This window comes from Vanacampus margaritifer, chromosome 14 (genome assembly GCF_051991255.1).
Source record: "Vanacampus margaritifer isolate UIUO_Vmar chromosome 14, RoL_Vmar_1.0, whole genome shotgun sequence".
Lineage (NCBI taxonomy): Eukaryota > Metazoa > Chordata > Actinopteri > Syngnathiformes > Syngnathidae > Vanacampus > Vanacampus margaritifer.
Genome location: NC_135445.1, coordinates 3,318,443 through 3,340,435, shown reverse-complemented (window position 1 = coordinate 3,340,435; position 21,993 = coordinate 3,318,443). Strand labels below are relative to the sequence as shown.

Below are 21,993 nucleotides of genomic sequence, written 5' to 3'. Positions count from 1 at the left end.
TCTCCAATGACTTTGACGACTGACAACAGGATGCTACATATTTCAAATATATATATATTTCACCTGAAATGCAAGGATGGCGTGGTTACATGGTGATCTTTTAGGTAAACAAATAACTCTGGAGCAGGTAAGTCAGCCGTACATCATCATTATACATCTTTACAGTATGTACACCGTGTGACACATTCGACTTCTTTTGACCACAATGACGCCTCCTTTTCATTTGCAGCATTAATCACTTTTTCTTCCAAGTCCAATAACACTGTACAATAGCGCCCCCTTCCTTCTAAAATAACAATAAATATGTACTGTCCACTATTTGGCACATTTACATAATTATCTTAATCCCCTGAAATGAATGGAATCTATAAATAAATAAGACATGCACTACAGAGTTAAAGTATTTTTTCTCAACGAGGGAGGTTACGCAGTTGATTAACTACAGTGTGAAAGGATCATTTGGCTTTTGCACTGGCGTGTTAGCGATAGCGTCCCTTTATTCTTTTAAGGCCTTTTAATACATTTCGTTACAAGCTAGCACCAGGTCCATTTGTAATGCCGCATTGCTCCTTGGAACCAAACTGAGGAGCAAACATCGCCACGGAAGTGCGGTCTTAATCCAACGTACTGTACGAGGCAAACAAATCCCCAAAATTGCCATTGTTAGCATGTCTAGACAATGTTGCTAAGCAAAACGGCAGAACCGAGCCAAATACGTAAACAGTGTGAATTTGTATGACATTTTAAGTGCTGGCTGCCTTGATTCTTGACATTTATTTTGATGAGCTTATTTAAAAAATTCACGTAGCAATGCTAAGACAGCAACCTAGCATCGTGACACAAGTTTCGGAAACGTGTCTAACTCTGGTATGTGATGTCAACAAATCTTTGTGCCATTTTTTCGACATGACAATATTATCCTTGCATGAAATATTATTGAAATTTGTAATCTTTTCTGATGATAAATCACATGACTTTGCTACGCTGCCCCCTATTGGCGAGGCATGTAAACGTCATGGTGCCAGCTTGTCACGAGAATCCACGTGGAAAAAGATTGGAAAATTACACACGTTAAACATTCAAGCGGTAAATATTTTTGAAAAAGGAGCAAAAAGTAGAAACTCCCAGCAGCAGCAGCAGCAGTAGCAGCAGCAGTACATAGGAGGACCACAGCGCCACCAGCAGGTCGATGAGAGGTATTGCAAAGCTAAGCACTCTAAAGGGTTTAGCGCTGTGAACGGTGACATGCTTAAGGCCTTGTTGGCCACGCTGAAGGAAAATGGAAGTCTTGTATGTATAAATAAGCATACTGTATGTTACACTCGGGGCAATGGTGTGTCTCGTAGGTCGGCGGAAACAAGTTTGGAAAACAGTTTGAGCATTTATTCGGTCTTGTAACGTTTTTCCTAACATAGTGCCCCTTTTTGGCCTTATAGTAGTAATCCAATCGCGTAATTTTCAGCTGATCAGTACTTGCTTTTCTCAGCTTCTGAAATCTTAAAGGTCACAAAGTGACAAAATAATTCTGGTGCTCAACAAAGCCTGTTATATTAAAAAAAAAAAAAGTACCGATACTGCAGTGCAAGTTTGCCCATATTTGGAAATCCTTACGAAGCAGCCAACCACAAGGTGGCTTTTCCTGCTGGTTGGTCTATTGTCGTTAACACTCTGAAATCACTCCGCCATACACAAAATGAATGAATGAGTGCTGCACGGTGCTAAGTGCAGTGTGAAAAGGCCATAATCGGAGCTGCACGGTGGGCGCTTCCTTTGAAACAAGCTTTTGCGCTGATTAAGAACAATGAGGTTTGGACAGAAACATTTTGCTTACATGCCCGACAATCAAGTCTGCAAAACCCGGGAAAGTAAACCGTACAAACAGCTTTCTCAAAAAGAAATGCAATAAATGCTCAACTGCTTTCCAATGGAAACGAAGAGTGGATTACTATGGCGATGTTTGTCATATGAAATGAACCTGAGTTGTTACACTGAACGGTTGATCTGCTTTTATACAGTATAAAATGTATACTGTGTGTTTGTGTTGTGGATGATGATGTTAGCTTAAGGCTTGTTACATGAATGGATTGAAACCTTCCTTTTCCTAGCCTATATAAAAATGTTAGTGTAAAAGAGTCATGCTACACAGTCGTGTTGAGTCCACTCCTTCTTTGAGATCACGGTGGCTCCAGCCGCTTTCGCACCATCTTATTTGTGGCCGTATAACCCCGCGCTTCCCTCCTTGCCGCTCCCGCTGCGTCCCCAACATCCGGCCGCCACGCTCATGCTCCGCTGCGCCGTGCCAACCGCCGCCGTCATGCCGCGCTCCGTCTCGCACTGGCTCTGCGTTCGCTCCGTCCGGCCCGGGGGCTTTGGCGAGCCGGAGGGCGGGCCCCCGGGCTGCTGCGAGGAAATGGTGCGAAACATGTGGTTGCGCTTGCGCAGGAAGTCCCCCGAGGCGGCGCCCAGCCCGAAGCTGCCCTTGCGCAGGACCATGCGGGCGCTGGCCGACTTGGCGGGACGGGAACGCTGGTTGTACTCCAGCTGGGACAGGTGGGAGGCGTAGCCATCAGGAATGAACTGGAATAGATAACCATCATGGTCACTTAGATCATATCGCTTCCAGGAGTGTTTCTAGACCCCCCATGGTGGTCTCAACGGAAGGGGGACCATGCCACACTCCTTAGTTTGTTTGAAAGACTGGTGGATAAATACTTAACGTTTTCCCTAATGATCATACCTGACACTGGTGTTGCATCTTTTTTGTGGGTCTTCCGACTATGTAGATGTGCGACGGTGGTAGGCCAACGTTGGCGTACACGGAAATATCCTTGCTGGAACCGTAGGCGGCAAAGATCCTCATCTGGGCCTGAGAGCATCGAGATAGAGTAAGTGAGGAAGTAAACCTCTCAGAGGGTTCCTTTTTCTTAATTTTCTCCGTCCTCTTTTCTTAATTTTCCACGCCCACCTCGCCGACGAGGCACTTGAGGAAGTTGGCCTTGTGGCGGAGCGGGTCGTGAACCAGGCCCTCGCAGAAGGAGACCACGCCGTGCGGGAAGTTATGCTGCGAGAGCCACGCCACCACGCGCTGCTTCTGCATGTCGGGACGTCCCGTCACATAAACGATCAGGTAGCCCAGGTCCTGCCAGTACCTAACACGCCCACGCACATGCGCACGTCAACATACACGCTTTACTTAGACGTTTTTCTAATGTCCTTCACTCGTTCACTGCCATTGACGACTATAGACGTCAAAGATCCGTTTTAACAGGGTTGGCAGAAAAGTTGACGATTCCTGACCTGAATTTAAAACAATGAAAAAAAACTTTATTTTTTCAAAACGGAAGGAAATAACAAATGGACAGAATGGGAACCAAACTGCCATCCTCTGATTTTTGGCTATGTGTAAATAATATACGGCAAGCTGTGTTCTAAATTTCCCTTTGAGGGATCGTAATCATCCCACTGAACAAAACGGAAAATGGAAAGGACAACAGTCCTTACCTGACCACATCCACAGCTCCCGCTCGCACCTTCGGGTCGCTGCCCATGATGGACACGCTGGCGGCGAACGAGCCGTCGATGCTGAACACCACAAATTCGGTCCCGCGCGGAACCACGGTGAGGTAGCTGTCGGCAAACGTGTGGTCGCCCCTTGTCGAAGGAAAAATGGAAAGAATTTGATGTGAAGTTAGTCGAGTTCTGTCAGGGTCAACAGCAGAACATTTTCTTGGAGACAAGATCAAGAACAGAGACTGAGTCCAAACTTTTCTTTTGCAAAAGGAGAAGGTCATTTTCCAGAGCTAGCTTGTTCACGAGTGAGGGTAGGTTAGAGCGGGAGATCGACAGGCGGATCGGTGCAGCGTCTGCAGTGATGCGGACGCTGTATCGGTCCGTTGTGGTGAAGAAGGAGCTGAGCCGAAAGGCAAAGCTCTCGATTTACTGGTCGATCTACGTTCATGCCCTCACCTATGGTCACGAGCTGTGGGTCGTGACCGAAAGAACAGGATCCTGGATACAAGCGGCCAAAATGAGTTTCCTCCGCAGGGTAGCCGGGCTCTCCCTTAGAGATAGGGTGAGAAGCTCGGTCATCCGGGAGGGACTCAGCATCGAGCCGCTACTCCTCCACGTTGCGAGGAACCAGTTGAGGTGGCTGGGGCATCTGGTTCAGATGCCTCCTGGACGAGGTGTTCCGGGCATGTCCTACCGGCGGGAGGCCCCAGGGACGACCCAGGACACGCTGGAGAGACTACGTCTCTCGGCTGGCCTGGGAACGCCTTGGGATCCCGTCGGAGGAGCTGGGTGAAGTGGCTGGGGAGAGGGAAGTCTGGGCTTCCCTGCCTAAAGCTGCTGCCCCCGCCACCCAACCCCGGATAAGCGGAATTGAAGACGGAACGAAACGGGAAGAAGGTCATTTCTTTGATTGCCTTCTGACCAGAAGCGGCCCGCTCCTTGGCATTCATTGTCTCTCAAACAGGGTGTTACCAAGGAATTCCACCCGGGGACAGTCGACCCACTGCTCCCCACCAGCTGAGGAAATTCCTCACACGTCGCATTCTTCCTCCTTCAACGTACCTGACCACCATTTTGACGGGATAGACCCCAATGCCCAGTCGCTTGTTGTCGGGGAGCGCGTACGAGACGCGACCGCTGCTGTTGGTGAGCTGCGTATCGAAGTAGACCCACTCGCCCGAGGGGGGCTGCGTCATGATGTGAATGTCGATCTGCGGCAAAACAAAAAACACGGCGTTATCCAGCTCATCTTGGGAGATCGCCGCCATGGACGTTTTGGCGCTTACCTTCTCTCCTGTAAGTGTCACCATGTCCAGCGGGCCGTACATGAAGCGACCGGTCACCGTCTGGCCACCGCCCTCCGTGAACACGGCGTCATTCGCGCGGTGGTTGGCCGTCACATTCTAACAAGAAGGGGGAAAACATTCCATAGGTTGTCCTGGGTCAAAAGGTTGATTATAAACTTACCCGGATTTTGACATGGGTCCGTTTGCGCAACCACTTCTCCCTGGGCTTGGACGGTGTGAACTCCGATACTTCTTTACCATTCAGTTCCAGAATTCCGGAGTTCTCATGCCTCATAACCTGTGCAAGCATGACGGCATCATTTTTTCCAGCTGTTTTTATGAAGCAGGTGTTTTCGGGTCTAAAGATCCCCAAGAGGGACCGTCAATATCCAAGCACCTCTATACGGGTTAACGTAGAAGACCTGACCAACCTGTCTGAGCAGGAAGGACACCACGTCTGTGGACTCCCAGTACGAGGCATGGAAGAGGTGCGGCAGGGCCACGGTGGGAAACGCCGTCAGGGCATTGGGGCAGTAGAGGGCGTAGTCCATCCGCTTGCTGCCCCACCAACGGGACGCAACTGCAAGAGTCCAATGAGACGATGTTGGAAACATACAAGCGGACTTTTAAGCCATGTTTCCACTAACAAGTCCAGTCCTGTTCAGAGCGCAGTTCTTATGATTGATGCTCAGGACTTGTTGGAATCACTGGATTATGGAGAGGACTTGGTGGAAAAGTGACTTTCCAATTCCTGCCTAATAAGACAAAGAGAGGAACGCTAGAGACAGAAAGTCACAATCAAACTAGAGATTGGATGAACAGGTCATGGCCGAGTCTGGCACCAAAGGACGGCAGGTGTCGCCTCGCCTATTGAGGAAGACTATCAGAAGAGGAAGAGGACAGCTCAGGGGGTCGAGGAAGGAGCTCGTGTCCTCGCACTACACATCCCAGGGTACCTTGCTCCAAGTTCTTTAGTGCCCCGGGTGAGGTGACGTCTGCGAGGTCAGTGACGCAATCCGAGCCGGCGTCCGAGCTGAGCTCCGACTCGGCGGCTCTCGGGAGCACCTGCCAGGTTTTCCTGCACGAGCGCAACGACGGTGTCCGGGAGGCGAGTTTATGGTAGATAATGGGCAGCCGAAGACTGGGCCTTTTTTTCACCCGGCCGGCTGAGAGGACGTTAAGGCATCAAAAAAGCGAGCGTCCCGAGCACAGTGCGGAGGCCGACTTACTGTTGGCGATGTTAGAGGCGGCGTAGGAGTCTGCCAAGCCCGACACCTGGCTGGCCAGGCTGGCCTCGCTCGCTCGGCGGTGGCAACGGATGTGCGGTACCCCAGGAGACGTGGACGGGGGCGGGTACGCAGTGTCCACTGAAATGTGAGCGCTGCCGTCTGCTGCGGAGAAACAAAGCAGGCATCCAAACTAAACTGTGAGGTCAAGGTTTTCCGATTCCCAGATTTTACTTGGCACAGCATCAAAAAGTGGATACGCAGGTCAGTTGTGGCTCGATAAAAGGTTCGGAAACACGGGCCAACATGACACCGGGAGGAGGCGGTGGGTACCCACCGGAGGACGGCCAGTTGAGGACGGGCACGGGGATACATGTCTCATTCACGCCAGTCTCCTGACTGCGATGGAGTGTCGGCTCCATCAGGAGCTGCGGGTTGCTCTGCATCGTCTCCACTGGAGGGACAAAATTGTCATTAGAAAAGGAAACGCACGGCCATAAACAAGGTCAAATTGGACCTAAACACTAAGGATTAAAGCAGCCCACCCAGGAGCGCCGAGTGTCCGTCCCCGAGAGGAAAGCACTGATAGCGGGGGACGCTGAAGGGGGGCAGCACGTGGAAGCGTTTGTCCAGGAGAGGCTCCAGGCGGGAGGCCGATGGGTCTGCTGGGTGGAACAGGTTGTACACCTGCTGGCAGGCCGGACGCAGCGCCGTCACTGAGCGCACCCGGAAGACAAAACATCAGCCAATTGCATTCACTACAAAGACCTTATGGATAGCGCCACCTGTTGGCTTGACATGAGTTTAACACCCAGTCAATGAGAGGCTGTGAAAATGGAATCGCTAAGATTTCGTCCTCACCGTCCAACGAGGGCACCACCGTCTTCCTGAGGGCGAGGACCAGGCCCAGAGGAGATCCGAACAGGAAGAAGTCCGTCACCTCAAAGTCAAACTTTCCCAGGGAGCCTCCATCCAGCATGGTGCTGCTGCTGGAGCGGCGAGAGCAGGTCTCTGCGTGGATCACGCTGGAGTGCAGGCTGCACTCGGAACAACACAGAACAAAATTAATTCATCCAGCTAACTAATTAATCGGCTGGAAACAGTGACAGCATTGATATGGACAAGACTCCACACAAAAATCCGGAAAAGACGACTATATTCTCTATTAACTCTTTGACTGCCAGACGTTTTCAGAAAAGGGATGCCGTGGGTGCCAGCCGATTTAAGCATTTTGACTGATCTTTCAAGGTCCACAGAAAATTATGTGTTTGGACTATGGAAACACACATACTACCAAATGAAAGATTGGACTCTCATCTTTCATCGGAAAAAAAAGTTTGTTTCTACCTTATTCCGTTTTTCAGTAATCAACAATAGAAAATGGTTAGTTTCACCTCTGTTTTGAAACAAACGTCTTTGGCACTCCTCCATAGGATTTTACTAAACGTTATTTAACGTTTTTGGCAGTCAAAGAGTTAAATGTGTGCAGCTTTTTTTTTCAGGGGAAATTTTAAATTGCACAATTTTTCTTTTTGAACCATGAAAACAGGAAACGTTTTCCTCAGAAAAACCAACACGCTTTTAATCTGAAAAAAAGTTTTTTTTCCTGTTAAAAAAAATACAATAAAAAAACACAACTTATTTTAGGGGTGAAAGCACATTATTTTCTTGGCAAGTTAATAAACAACTTCGTTCCTCAACTTTTTTCCATAAGAAAACAAAGCCAAAACTTTTTCTTGGAAAATTGCCCCCCCCCCCCCAAAAAATTATTTTTTTCAAAAAATACACAAAAACAGCTAAAACCGTCAATGTGCCTCACCTGGATAAGAAGGCGTGATGATGCTTGATGGTGTCAAACTCGTAGGTGGAGGAGTCGCTGCGTTTGCGCGGCAGCTGCTTCTTGGGGTCGTCGGGACCCGAGCATCGAGGGATGTCGATGTTACTCCGGCTCAGGTGGCGACTTCCTTCCAGGGACGGCGATGACGGCGACGCGCTGTTGATGACGATGCCGGGAGAAAGCAGCTCCGTGTCCTTTCGCGGACGGAACGCGTGCCGTTAGCGTTAATGCTAACTTGCTAAGCTAACCGTGTAGGTATGGAGATGACGGGTGCTACCTGCACGCTGATGGCGCTGCCCCGCCTGCTGCTGTTTGGACTTTCCAGCACCAAAACAGAACTACTGCAGAGAGCATCAAAGCCCAGGATGCCTCCCACGCAGTCTCCAATCACACACACCTGGAAAACACAACAATGCAAGTTTGCAAGTATTTTTACTCTTCTTTTTTTTTTATGCGCAATTTTCCAAAAATAAACTTTTTTTCTCTCAAAATAACAGACCCATTTTCCCTGAAAAAAAATGCACAACTTCTTGTTGAAAACGGACCTGCCCATTGAAGGAGGCCCCTTCCAGCGACCTGATGAAGTCGGCGTACACCTGATTGGCTCTGAGGATGACGGCGGCCACGGCGTCCTGGTACTGCGGCGCCGACGTGGCGAGGAGAGGCAGCGCGGCCAGCGGGATGTGATCCTGACTGCTCGACAGGCAGCCCTCGTCGTAGCTGTACGGACTCAAGCTGCGGAGGGAGGACATGGAGCAGGGTTTTTGCTGGCTCAAATTCAGGCAGAGGTAAGTGTTTTCATTTAATCGCACTTCAACAGTTTTAGGGGCAATTTCCAACTGTTTGTGATTCAGCGCCACCCTTTGGCGTTAATTTGCAATTGCAGTTTAAAAGGACACTATTTAGGATCATTTGAACTTTTTTTCTTTTAAAGGGAAAACACTTTTTTCCATATGGGAAAAAAACTTCACATTTGACAACTCCCCAAGAATTTTTTTTTACCCCTCCCCCTCTACTAAAGTGTAAATAAAGTGTTTGGTTTTTTTCTCAGAGAAAAAGTGTAACTTTTTTTGTTGGAAACAAAACATGCAACTTTTATTTTCTCAGAATATGTTCTTTTTTTTAAAAAAAATATATATTTAAAACTTTTTGGACAAAGACGATTTTTTTTCTTGGAAAATGTAAAAAATATAGGAAAAAATGCACAACCCACACGACATTTTTTCCTGCAAAAAAAACCCAAAACTCATTATCATTATTTAAAAAAAATTAAAGAACAACTTTAGAAAATACCCTTTTTCCAAATGTAAGGCAAAAATAACATGTGGCTCCTAAACACAAAATGTTTCTTGCAAAAGTCTTGTGGCTTTTTTTTTTTTCCAGAAAAAATATCCAACTTCCCTTGGGGGGAAAAAAAGTTTTGACAAAAAAAAAATATTTTCTTTCCCAACTTTGGGGGAGTGCAAAATGTACAGTATTTCTTTTGTTTGGAAAGAAAGTGACCAATTTTTCACCACTTTTCAAGATGTCAGAGGTTTTTCATCCAGAGGTGGCCCGAAATTAGGAGGTGGAGCCTCCATTTATTTTCTGCTGGAAAAACATCGCACAAAGACCCACAACTCACTTGGACACCAGCGAAAAGGCTTCCACGCAAACAGCGGGACACGGAACCGTGCGGATGGCGATGCGGCCCAGCGCCGCCGGGTAGTGAACCCTCATCACCGTCTCGAAGGCGCCGCTCAGCGTGTTGACGTCACCTTGCTTGCTGTTCTGTTCGCCTGCACGCACACACGCATGTCGTCTATTTAGAGCAACCACATACCTTTCCCTTCAAGGCTGCTAGCTAAATGCTAGCAAAGCGCCAAACAGTTCATCAATGCTAGTCCATGTTGTACCTGAGCCCGTGTCCAGAATGTTCCCCCCATGCAGGACCAGAATCAGCACGTGTATTTTGGATGGCTGGAGGCATTGCTGGGACACCTGCGGGAGGCATAACCATTTGTTATTGAGTTTGGTTATATGGGGAGGAGCTAAGTTTAGCCTGGGTTGTTTGTGAAAGCTAGAGAGTTTCATTAGGTATCATGAGAAGGGCGTAAAGGACACCTCGGCGTGCGTCTCCTCGTTGGTCATGACGCCAAATTCCCCGCCCGACTCGGGATACAGCGACTCTGCGACACAAAAGGCCCGCGTCACACGCGACGCAGACACATCGCGTACAAGGGCAAGATGGCCGCCGCATTACCTTGAACCTCGTCCGCCTCGATGGTTTCCATTTTGTCCATCAGGTCGTTGGAGCTCCACTTGGTGATCTCCTTGGGGAAGGCCTCCTCGCCGTCAGAGAAACTGTCTGAAGAACACGTCAAGCGCCGTCAGGTTGTCACTTTGTCCTTCATCTTTGAGTGTGTGTCGCAGGTGTGTGTCGCAGGTGTGTGTCGCAGGACTTCACCGTGCGCGTCGAAAAACTCGTCGTCGGTGCTGTCGTCGGATTCTCGCGCGATGCTCTGCATCCTCCATTCGCTCAGGCTGTGATGAGAAGGACTTCCTGCAGGGAGACGCGGAAGCAGCCGGGCGTCATATCGTCTGCACGACGCTAACGTCGACGCGCTACGCCTCGGTGAGAGCTGAACGATGACATCACCGCTTTACTGGCGATTGAGAGCGGCAAATCCGTCTACGTCTACACTGGAAATCAGGCTGTGGACAAACCTACGCATCCGTCCATGCAATCGTTTGAATCCTTCAAAAACAAGAAGGCTAATCTTTGTCTACTCCAAGGTAAGCGTCTGTTGTTATCTTGCTAGCTAGAATGCTATCCGTACGCTAACTATGTCAAGGCCTACAGAGTATTTTGGGCTGTAGCAATCAGTTTAGCTCTGTTAGCTAAATCAGCTAAATGAGTTTGAACCTGGTAGTAACCAGCAGCAGGCGCAACAAATTCAGGCCCGACTAGTCGACTATCTAAATAGACTGCTGTAGAAAAAGAAAAGTAAGTAGTGGCTCGAACCACAAACCAGATTAGGATGGACCCGCGTACCTCCTCTCTTGGACGACCTGTTGGAGGATCTGGACGACGTGGACCACTGCTTGGTGAGCTCCCCCCGGTTGTCCAGCACTCCCGGGTTCACTCCGCCGGCCTCGGCCTCAACGGCGGATCCGGCGGCGGCCCGCGGCTCCTGCTCCCGCTCCTGGTCCTGAGGGGCCGGGCAGCCGTTGGTCTCGGGGCCGCCCTCATCGCTGAGGCTGTACTGGGCCATCTTCTTGGCGAGGGCCAGCTGGGTCTCCAGCTCCAGCGTCCGGATGTCCTCGATGGTGAGGCCGTACCACTCGTCCTGCCAGCACCACGCCTGGCGGTGGGCTCGCACCATCACTTTGCGCAGACCTGCGAGGGCATCGGCGACAAGTCTAATTACGCGGGTCCCATCTCGCTTGGCATCGCTCCCGCGTGGGCCGGCGGCACTTTGGGCAAATGAAGATTTTTGCTGGCCGGGTAATTAATGGCGCTTGTAAAAGGTTCGGAATTACAAGCTGCTTTGAGCCAATTTCACTTAGGCTGACGGGACGAAGGGGACACGCAGAAGCTGAGTCAGCGCAATGAATTCACATGAAGGCAAACGCTCCTAAAGAGAGAATAGAGTCCGGTTTGGTGCCAGAAATGGAACAGCTGCTGCTCCATTAGCTTGGAAATGACACCCGCGAGGGAGCTAGAGCCTTAATTAAAAAATGCTGCATGACTCTTTAATGTTTTTTAGACCCAATAGGGCTGAAATCCGGGTTGGTTTTACCACTACTTCATGATAAATAGTGGCAGAAGCAGAGGTGTCAAACCCAGGTCCAGAAAGCAAAAACCTTGGCTTCATCCGCAGGTTCGTCTACTCCAGTGGTCCTCAACCCCGATCCTCAGGGACCGGTATCCAGCCTGTTTTCCATGTCTCCCACAGCCAACACAGGTGGAGATCGTTATCAGCCTTCTCTAACGATTGCTGATGATATGAATCACCTGTGTTGACTGTGGGAGGCATAGAAAACAGGCTGGATACCGGTCCTCGAGGACCACTGTTCCACTGAACCGGCAGATCGCTCGCTCCCGGTAGAGCAGAAGCCCGATAATTGTAGGACGTGACCCCGCCCACAACGGCGTCAGAAGAAGTGTTTCCGTTCCTACCGACGTCGTGGATGAAGCGCTCGATCTTGGACTGCATGCCCCAGTAGCGGAACTCCACTTTGCACAGCTTGTAGGCGCACATGACCGAGCGGTCGCCAGGACTCCGGTTGATCTCCTCGATCCAGTCTTCGGACAGCGGGCCTCGCCGGGTCTTGAGCGATTGGTACAGTCGGGGGTCTTCCTCTGCCAGGTACTCGTGGGGCGCGATGTAGTCCTTGACGATGTCGATGGGGTCTGCGGGGACGTCGGTGAGCGACTTCACACGGATGTTCGGCAACGTTTGCCACTTACCGACTGTCCTTTGTCTCTTCTCGGCGGAGGACAGACTGAAGACGTCCAATTGGTCGCCGGTGTCGGGCATGTAGTACGTCTCGATGTCGATAGAAAACTTCTCCACGAATGGACACGTGTACCTGTGGCATAACGAGAGCTGGCTGTTGAAGGGATTTTCAGCAAGTCCGTCACTATTTGTCAAGGAAAACATTTAAGATCGGAAAGGACGCACGACGGGTCACCAGACAGCGCCGCAGTTTTCTTAAATGAAAAAAAAAACATCAGGGAGGAGGAGGGGAAAAAACAAGTCCCAAACTATGCTTCTAAAAGTGGGTTTGGGGGGGGAGCGTGGCCCCACCTGGTGCGCGTGTACGGGTAGGCGTTCCACGACTCCTCCTCCACGCGCAGGGCGGCCTGAGGCAGGATGGAGCAAAACCAGGACGGGATGTGCTTGCCGATGTGGTAAACCTTGTGGGTGTACTGACCCGAGCCGCCGGGCCCGTCCTGGTACGGTTTGTTCTCCAGGATCTCCACGCCGCTGCCCTCGCCGCAGCTCTCCTCGCGGCTCTTTTTCTGACAATCGCAACAGGAACTCATTTGTTAATTACAGGAAATGCAAAGGCATTCGTTTTTCATTTTATTATTCACAATTAATAAATGTATTTTTGTGTTTCACTAAATCTAATATTTGTTTACAATAAATACATGAATCAATTATTAAAATAAATAAATAAATATTAAATGTATTTCCTTTTATTTGATTATTTTTTATTTATTACATTAAATACATTTATTACGTTATACAAATTAACACGTTTAATAAACAATACATTTTAAATGTATATGTATTTTTATTTCAATATTTACAATAATTAATGTAATTAGAAATGTCAAGTCATTTGTTTTTTATAGATAAAAGTTAAATGTATAAGGTATTTTTTACTCTTATGTTATTTAATAAATATTTTAGTATAAAATAAATTAGTAAAAATGTGTATTATACTTTTTTAATTGTATTATTATCAATACATGAATTAACCAATTTATTTAATAAATAAAATGTTAATCGTAAATACTTTCCATTTAATCATTATATCATAAATAAATGAAAACAAATGAAAAACATTACAATTATTTTATTTGAAATTGTTTATACGATTAATATTTCTCATGGCATTAGTTTTATTTTAGGTAAACGATACAATAAAATGAGTAACATACTTTTTTAATACAATAAATAGCAATTGTAAAGGTATACAGTATTTTAAATTGTTTGTATATATTTTTTATTTTATTTATTTTTTTACATTAGTACAATAAATACTTCCCCCCCCCCCCCCCATTTATTATATGTAATTATTTAATGAAATAACACATTAAGCCCAAAACATAACGGCCAGACAAAAATTGGACTTTGCACGTGATATTATTAGACCGCCTTTTTTTTTTTTTTTTTTTTTGTATGATGCCATGGCATATGAATACCACAATGCATCCCAGCGGTCATCCTCTAGTTGTTAACGCCGGACAGGAAGTAGAATTCCTCCCCGACCCCGCTCCGAAGGCAAGCAGCAGATGGTGGCTGCGTTCGGATCCGCTAAAGCCAGAGCTTCGGGGTTTTTTTTTGTGTGTGTGTGTGTTTGTTTTTTTTAACCCAGTCTGAGATGACAGCAACCTGGCCGGCCTGTTGTCATGGCAACATGGACTCGGCAGACGAATGATGGTGCGCGTGATGTCACCCGTTACCGGGGCAACCGGCACACGGCTGTGACGCTGGGCCGGAAAAGGGGGAGGGGACGACGGCAAGGGGTGGGGGGGGGGGGGGGCGTAAGGCTTATTTAATTCCGCACTGAGGCACTAATTACTACACACACACACCCTGTAAACACATTGCCTGCACTTAACTTCCATACAACATTTGGAAAATTAAATACGATGACAAGATTGTACTTTAAAAGTATATTAATTATGATACATGGCTGATATGATGGATGTCGTGGCTTCTTGTGATGGTTGCCAAAACCTGCCGGCTGCCACTGATGCTGACATTCCCGGTTGACGAATGATTGATCACATGGAAATCATGATGAATGATTTCCATGTGAATTTTTTACTTCGTTATCCTCCCGTATGCGCCGATGTGTCCAAGTATACACAGTATATGAATTTTAGGTTTATTTTAACGCTGAGTGCATTACTAGTGTGTTGCTAATGAAATGTATATTAATGTCATTTGGGTGGTATGATGACTCGTTGCCTAATTTTTTTTTGTATTTAGGTACTTATGTTTTGTTCGATTTTTTTTGTTTATCTCCAACACTTTATATTTTTGGTCAATAATTGTAAAAAACAACAGCTAAACGGCCAAAAAATCGTGAGCACCGATACCTATTTGTGCATTAAATATGATTTAGCTATGGTACTAGGGTCAACTGATGTAATTGGCCAAAATTAGCTCTTTTAAAATCGGTTAAAAAATAAATAAAAATCATCAGATTATTGGGGCCAATTAAAAAATAATCACATTAAAATATTTTTGCATAAGACAAAGATAATGACATTCAAACATGCCTTCCGCCCCAAAAAATAAATAAAAAAATTAAATTATGAACCGATAAATTATTTTTTTCATTACATATTTTGAAATTGACTCATTTGCTCCCAAAAACATATAAATACATTCTATTTTAAATGTTGTAAGTGTCCCAAAGACGTATTTATACGTTTTTTGTATGTTGTTGTTGTTAGTTATTGCAAAAACGGCCATCGGGTGGCAGCAGAGCAAAAGAGATCAACCAGGGCCATGTTGAGAAAAAAAAGCTCATTTACCAACAGATTTATGAATAATGATAAAACTTAGCTATATTCTAATGCTAATGGCTGCAAGACTGAAACTTTTTTTTTAGATGAAAGAAGAGACTCTAATCTTTCTTTTGGTAGATTCCATGTTTTTATAGCAATAAGACACAATATTGTGTGGGCCTTGCAAAATCTATCAAAATCCAGTAAAACAGCCGGGAGCGAAGAGGGTTGCATCAGTAAAAATGGCTGAGTTGATCGGCCGATTAATCGGTTATCTGGATTTTATTCAGCCAAGTAACGAAATCGGCACCAGCCTCAAAAAATACAAATCAGCTGGCCTGGCCCAAACCTTTAGTACTTTATGCGTATCGACATGAAACATGACTCGACTACACAACATGATGCAAATCTGCATTCCAGTTGACGTTAATTGTGTACTGACCTGTATCATGTAGAGCTGAGCGATGCGGTACTCGTCCACGCTCATGGGCATGGGGATGCGGTACTCCTTGATCAGCATGGCGGCACCCGGACCACGGTCAGCGCGTCAGGAAAAACGGGACCCGAGTCATGGTAGGCGCCTGCGGGGAAGACGAAAGGACGGTCGGTCGGAGGCGCCATGCAGAGTCCTTCGCGCCGCACTTCCTGTGCGCGTCCTCCTGCGGATCTATTACAAGGTAATCCTCTGAGCGCAAATCCCCCGGCAACCTAAATCCTCCAGCCGGGCCGCTCCCGCTCTCGTCCCCGCGCGGCCAACGCAGAGTCGAGAGCGACGACCTGACCCCGGCTTTAAAAAGACACACAAACACACACTTGTACAAGCACACGCGTCTTCCCAGGACGAAGCTCGCCACGTTACGTTCAAGAGCAGCAGCACAAGTGTGGGAAATCAAACTGGGAGGCAGAAAGGGGGGAAAAGGAGTCGATAAATGCTCGAACCGAACGACAGCGACCTCACGTTTTTTGTTGCCGGGTGAAATCTTGACAATGGTTTAAGTGCAAACTGAATTGTGCAACTTTTCACTGTCCTTCAAACGTATGCAGACACAGACTTACATATGAAGGCCATCTTACGTTGCCACTGTTACTGACAACATCTGTTATTTATTTATTTTTCACTGAAAACACTGTTAATTAGTGTGCGTTTGATGTTAGGATCCTTGAGAGCAAACTTCACTGATTGCATCGACCATTCAGATTCTCAATATCGTGAATTGTGACTCACAGAGGTAAGATTTACATTTCATTGCAATTTTTTCCCCCGATCTTTGACTAGCACCTTAGAAGAGAACATTTAAAGTCTTTTTTTTTTTTGCGATGAAATGTACATATAGCGCTTCTCCCAGACTTATTTTTAAAACAATATGTCCTACGTGGTCATTTCTACCGCAGAGAAACCAATGTACAGTATTCAAATTTGGCGGGCTAAGTGGGTGGCAACACAAGATGGCCGCCAGTGGCTTCACTTCTCCCAATAGTGAGTCCATGACTGCAAAGTCATAAGCTAAATGCTAAAAACATAGCATTTTCATACAAATAAACAAAAATTCACAGACACGCGCAGACAAACACGCTAGCAGACACACTTAGCACACACACAAAGTTACAAACACACACAATTGAACCCACACAAATACACACACATAGACAAATGCACAACTCTTGCACACTCACACGCACGTGGCTATCCACTGTTAAAAAGCATCGCACCTTAGCACGGCAACGCGCCGGCAAACATTCCCGGTCCTGATGTCGGGCCGCATCCCGCCCTCTTCTTCCTCCTCCTCCTCCTCGTTTCTCAGCAATGTAATACCTAGAAGCTGGTGGCGTCTCTCTCTCGCTCCCCCCCCCCCCCCCCACTCACTCAGGCTCTGTTGCCATGGAAACGTACGAGGCCTTCGCCTGATTTGTGGACATTTGTTGTGATGCAGCGAGTCGGGGCTGCTCCCCCCCCTCCCCGTCCCGTTTGTGTTAGCGAATCGAGTTAATGTACGGCCGGACTGTTTTCAAATGAACTGGGAGCACAATTATAAAGGATTTTTATTGTACTTATTTGAATGATACTTGTCGCGAGTTTAGCTTATTCGCGAAGCCGCGGCACAACAGCGTTGCGCCGCCTTTTTAGCGGCTAGCTAGGACGGAGACGCCACAGTTATGAAGACGAGATACGCATGTGCACGCGTCGGCCATGTTGGTAGGGGCGACGATACCATCAAACGTAATGCACGGACATTGAAATGAAGTCATCACGTGCTCATTTCTTGACAGATTTTCATGAGCTTTTTTTTGTGTGTGTCAGTGCCAAAACGTGACAATTAATTTTTTTTTTTTTTTTGTATTTTTAATTATGGAAAGTTATTCCCAGTACCGTTTAATATGGTAACATTGCAATATTAGAAGAAAAAAAGGAAGAAAGTGCACATCTTCTATTGTGTGTTATAATGAATAATATTAAGAGAATAAAGTTTGAAGAATGATGAAGTTGCTATGGCACAACAGGAAGGTGTCTCACACACACACACACACAGCCGACTGTGCATGACAATGAGCTTTGTGCACGTGTGTATGTGACACCTTCCTGTTGCATGATGCCACCGTCTTCATGTTGGTACTTTGTGTGTGTGAGCGTGTGTGTGTGTGTGTGTGTGTGTGGTGTGTGGTGTGCACGCACACACCCATCAAGTGTAACCCATGACTTGTTGATGGCTGCTCCGCCCTGCTTGCGCACACGCTCGCCATGATCATGGCCAGACGCACGCGCTAACACAATCAAGCTGTCCACACGTCAACATGTGTTTCTGTTGCGGCTTCGTTTGTCATAATGTCGTTAACACCTTTACACACACACACACACACACACACACACTCCTATTTTCAAAGACAGCTGCCCTTAAAATAAAAAAACGCAAACACCCTGACTTTTATATTTTACTTTGTAAAAGATAAACGGAATATTTTTGCTGAATATTGACACTTTATTCTAATGAAATTGGGAATTTATTCTCCTCATTTCCATTTATTTGCGAATAAATAGAATAAATGAAATGGCAATTTTCCTGGTCCATGCTTTGAGGAGAACAATACAATCCCATCCTCCAGCTTTGGTGTGCAACGATACCCCGCGCCACAATGATGTCATTCCAAAAAACAAGACACCACTGACCTGAGCGGCCGTCCCGGAGAGGTCAAAATGTTCTGGCTGACATTTGACAAGAGACAGGCGGGATGCCGATGCACCCGAGGCTAGCGACAACCCCCCCTCATGTGACGACACAGAGAAAGGCTATTTTTAGCTCTACGGGAGGGGCGGGGGGAGGGGGGGGCATGGTGGGGGTTCACCGTCACGCTTCTCCAATACTGAACATTTGAATTCCACTAGGAGAAAGAGTCAGGAAATACTGCAAAAATAAATCATTTTAAATATGGAAACATTGTTAATATTGATTAATAAAAATGTATCAATAATATAATAAAATATAATATTGTGGAGGGAAAAACATGCATAAAAATGATTCCATAAAATCATAATACTGTAGTGTAAAATGTGTCAAATATAATCATAAAACTAAAAAAAAAAAGGAAGGAACAGTTAATAATATTGATCATCAAAATTAGTACAAATGTCAAAAAAACAAAAAAACAAGGAAGTTAAAGTAACAATAATAGTAAAGTAATAATTGTGACAAGATTACAAAACCGGTGAAACAATAAAAATACATTAATTAAATAGTTAATAAGGTCCCAATAAAATGGGGGAAATTTTTTGAAATGTGACACTAAAATCTAAAAAAAAAAAAAAAAACATTAAGTAAAATATAAAAGTGAAAATTTAAAATTAAACCTAAAATCCACAAAAATGGAATCAACACAAAATCTTAAAGCAAAAAAAAAAAACGCGAAAATAGTTCACATTTGGAATGAAATTGTGGCCCGGACTAAGCGGGGCCAGTTCGCCGTGTAACTAAAGCACAAAATGACTTTTGAGTAACGGCGGCCCGAGCGCACACGCGTGGCTGCACGCCAACAAAAGCGTCCTCGGGCCTCACCTGACTCGTCTTCATTACGCTGGATGCAACCAAACGCCGCACACTTCAAAAAACAAGACTACTTCCATTCTGACAAGAGATTAACAATTCTGTGTTAAATTGTTTAACAAAATAATGTCGTCGTCTAACAAGAATAATCGCAATTTACCAAGAATAAAGTTGCAATTTAACCAAAATAATGTTTTAACTTACTAACTCTTTGACTGCCAGACGTTTTCAGAAAAGGGATGCCGTGGGTGCCAGCCGATTTTAAGCATTTTGACTGATCTTTCAAGGTCCATAGAAAATTATGTGTTTGGACTATGGAAACACACATATTACCAAATGAAAGATTGGACTCTCACCTTTCATCAGAAAAAAAAGTTTGTTTCTACCTTATTCCGTTTTTGAGTAATCAACAATAGAAAATGGTTAGTTTCACCTGTTTTGAAAAAAAAACGTATTTTAACGTCTTTGGCACTCCTCCATAGGATTTTACGAAACGTTATTTAACGTTTTTGGCAGTCAAAGAGCTAACACTAAAGTCCATAATTTTCTAATAATGCAGTTGTCATTTTAGGAGAAAATAATTGAAAGGTTTTATTCAACAAGTTTAAAATAATGACAACTTGAACAAAAATCAACCAAGAATTGTTCAATCGTTACCAACTATAAAGTCATCAAGAACTAAATTTTAAATAAATAATAAATAAATAATAATTATAAAGTCATCAAGAACTAAATTTTTAAAATGCAAGTTGTCATTTAACGAGAGTAAAATCATCATTTAAAAATAATGAAGTTGAAATTGAAGGGGAACAATCTAAAAAAATCAAATCAAAATGTATTGAAAATACATGTCATTTCATAAAAATAAAATAACTACTTAACAAAAAAATGAAGTTGTAGTAAAAATTTTTTTTAAAAAATCCTAATTCAACCGCAATAAAGTCCCCCATTTACGAGAATCCTCAAAGGTCGTGTGTGTGTGTGTGTGTGTCTATTCGCACTGTTCATTGACATGCTGTGTTTACCCAGCTAAAAATAGCTTCTAGTGACGTAGCAACCCGTGACAGGCCCACCCCCGCATTAACCCCCCCCCCCACACACACACACACACACACACATCATCATCATCATTACTGTACTGTTATTGATATGCATGCGGCTCACACGAACATGAGGAAAAGTGTGTGCGTGTGCGTGCGGTAATAGTAATCAATAGTGTGACTCATTCTTTCTGCTGTGGCTACTTCCTAACAGCATTCATTAGCCCAAACACAATCTTTGGGCCCCGTAATCACATCCTGCCAGGCTCCCGTCTTCTTCTCTGGTTGGCATCAAACCAAGAAATGAAGATAGGCCGCACATCATTAAAACAGCGCGCCGGCTAACCGCTAGCATGCTAACACATGACCGTTCCACAATTCTTATTCCGGCGGTGACGTCATCGGACGTCTTGAGAAGATGCTACAGATTGTTAGCGTCCGGGCTCACTGTTAGCATTCCAGCATGCTAACGCGCAAGGGAATCGTTTTCTTACCACGATGTGATTTGACGCCAGTTCATCTGTTAGCCAGGTCGCCGCTCGAGCTAACTGCTAGCATGGTGACAAACACTGAAACAGTATTACCAGGATACATGTTGCCTTTTCTAATACTACTTAACTAGCTAATAATACTTAAGCATTTTTATAATTTCATATGTACTGTATCTGTGGCTAAAAAGCAAAGCGTGGAGAGTCTCCGTCACCAAAATGCACATATGATGTCGATGAAAGGTGCGCCGATTCTTCAAAAATATCAACACACTTTCCTTATTCTTGACCATTCCCTCTCTTTGGGACAATCGCGCCATGTTTTTGTGGTTCAATAACAAATAATACAGTACGCTTCAAAACATGACACAGGGTCGCAGCATTTTCCCGACGTGTAGCGCTCGATCTCTTAGTGTTGTTATTTGCATGTATTGTGGTTGTGTGTGTACATTAAAATTTTATGTGTGTTTATTTATGATTGTATATATTTGCGAGAGTGCACGTGCCTGTGTGTGCGTGTATTTTTTTGCGTACACGCGTATCTTTGTGTTTGTATTGTGCATCAATTCATATTTGTGAATGCATGTGTCGTGCGTGTATGTGGTTTAATGCGAACGCGTGTGCGTGTTTAGATGTGCGTTTCAGTGCGTCTGACTGTTTCGTGTTTGTGTGTATTTGTGTGTACGTGTTTTTGTATGAATGTGCTTTTCCCATCACCGAGCCCAAATTGTTGACGTCATGCGTCACTTTTGCATCCATCCATGGATTCGGGCGGCGGTGCTCACCTGAGGCTCGGCCGGCCGGCGACGGTCAATCGGCGGCTGTTTTCTCCCCGCCACGGTGGCGGCGGTGGTGCGGCATGGCGGCTCGCCGACGTCGGCTACGCGGAGGTTCGACGTCCGGTAGATAAGAGGGTTTTTCCGTCTTCCGGACTGGCCTCTCACAGGACGTTGCACGTCCCGTCGGTGCGCCCCATCTTACGATCTGGGGTGTCGTCGTCTGACTCTGGTGTTCTCCGTCCGTCCGTCTGTCTGTCCGTGACGTCAGTTTCAGGTTGGCGCTGACATCACAGAGCAGGTGAAAAAGAGGAAATGGTGACCTCTAGCGTGATAATGATGCATTGCAAGCACGTACCTGAGTACATTTTGGGGGCTTATCAAATGACAGCTTCTTTGACATAGAACACATAGAATCTATGTGTTACAAAGTTGTTCAGTAGTGCTGGCTGATGTAACTAAAACGATATTGCCTTTTTTTTTTTTAATCAGGTTGAAATTTCCGCCATTGAGCGTCCACAAATGACGTCATCGTCAGTTTTTTGAATCTCCGATTGGT

At 45.8% G+C, this 21,993-nt stretch overlaps 1 protein-coding gene and 1 long non-coding RNA gene across 2 annotated transcripts; one reads left to right on the top strand and one right to left on the bottom strand.

Annotated features, from left to right (window-relative positions):
* Positions 1-31: 31 nt before the first annotated feature.
* Positions 32-21,699, bottom strand: pitpnm2 (phosphatidylinositol transfer protein, membrane-associated 2). The gene is made up of 27 exons (XM_077585318.1): positions 21,444-21,699; positions 15,539-15,677; positions 12,653-12,867; positions 12,313-12,434; positions 12,022-12,255; positions 10,894-11,238; positions 10,306-10,401; positions 10,102-10,206; positions 9,963-10,027; positions 9,755-9,839; positions 9,484-9,637; positions 8,405-8,594; positions 8,137-8,256; positions 7,842-8,053; positions 6,884-7,059; positions 6,568-6,738; positions 6,360-6,476; positions 6,026-6,187; positions 5,753-5,962; positions 5,228-5,376; positions 4,978-5,094; positions 4,797-4,913; positions 4,573-4,721; positions 3,502-3,651; positions 2,966-3,149; positions 2,738-2,866; positions 32-2,577 (listed from the first exon to the last, which is right to left on the bottom strand). Exons 2-27 carry the CDS (start codon positions 15,614-15,616, stop codon positions 2,206-2,208), a joined length of 4,224 nt encoding a protein of 1,407 aa, XP_077441444.1. The 5' UTR covers positions 15,617-15,677; positions 21,444-21,699; the 3' UTR covers positions 32-2,205.
* LOC144063608 (uncharacterized) lies at positions 2,984-8,491 on the top strand. The gene is made up of 3 exons (XR_013296607.1): positions 2,984-3,127; positions 7,887-8,273; positions 8,357-8,491. It is a non-coding gene; the product is annotated as an uncharacterized LOC144063608 (long non-coding RNA).
* Positions 21,700-21,993: the final 294 nt, after the last annotated feature.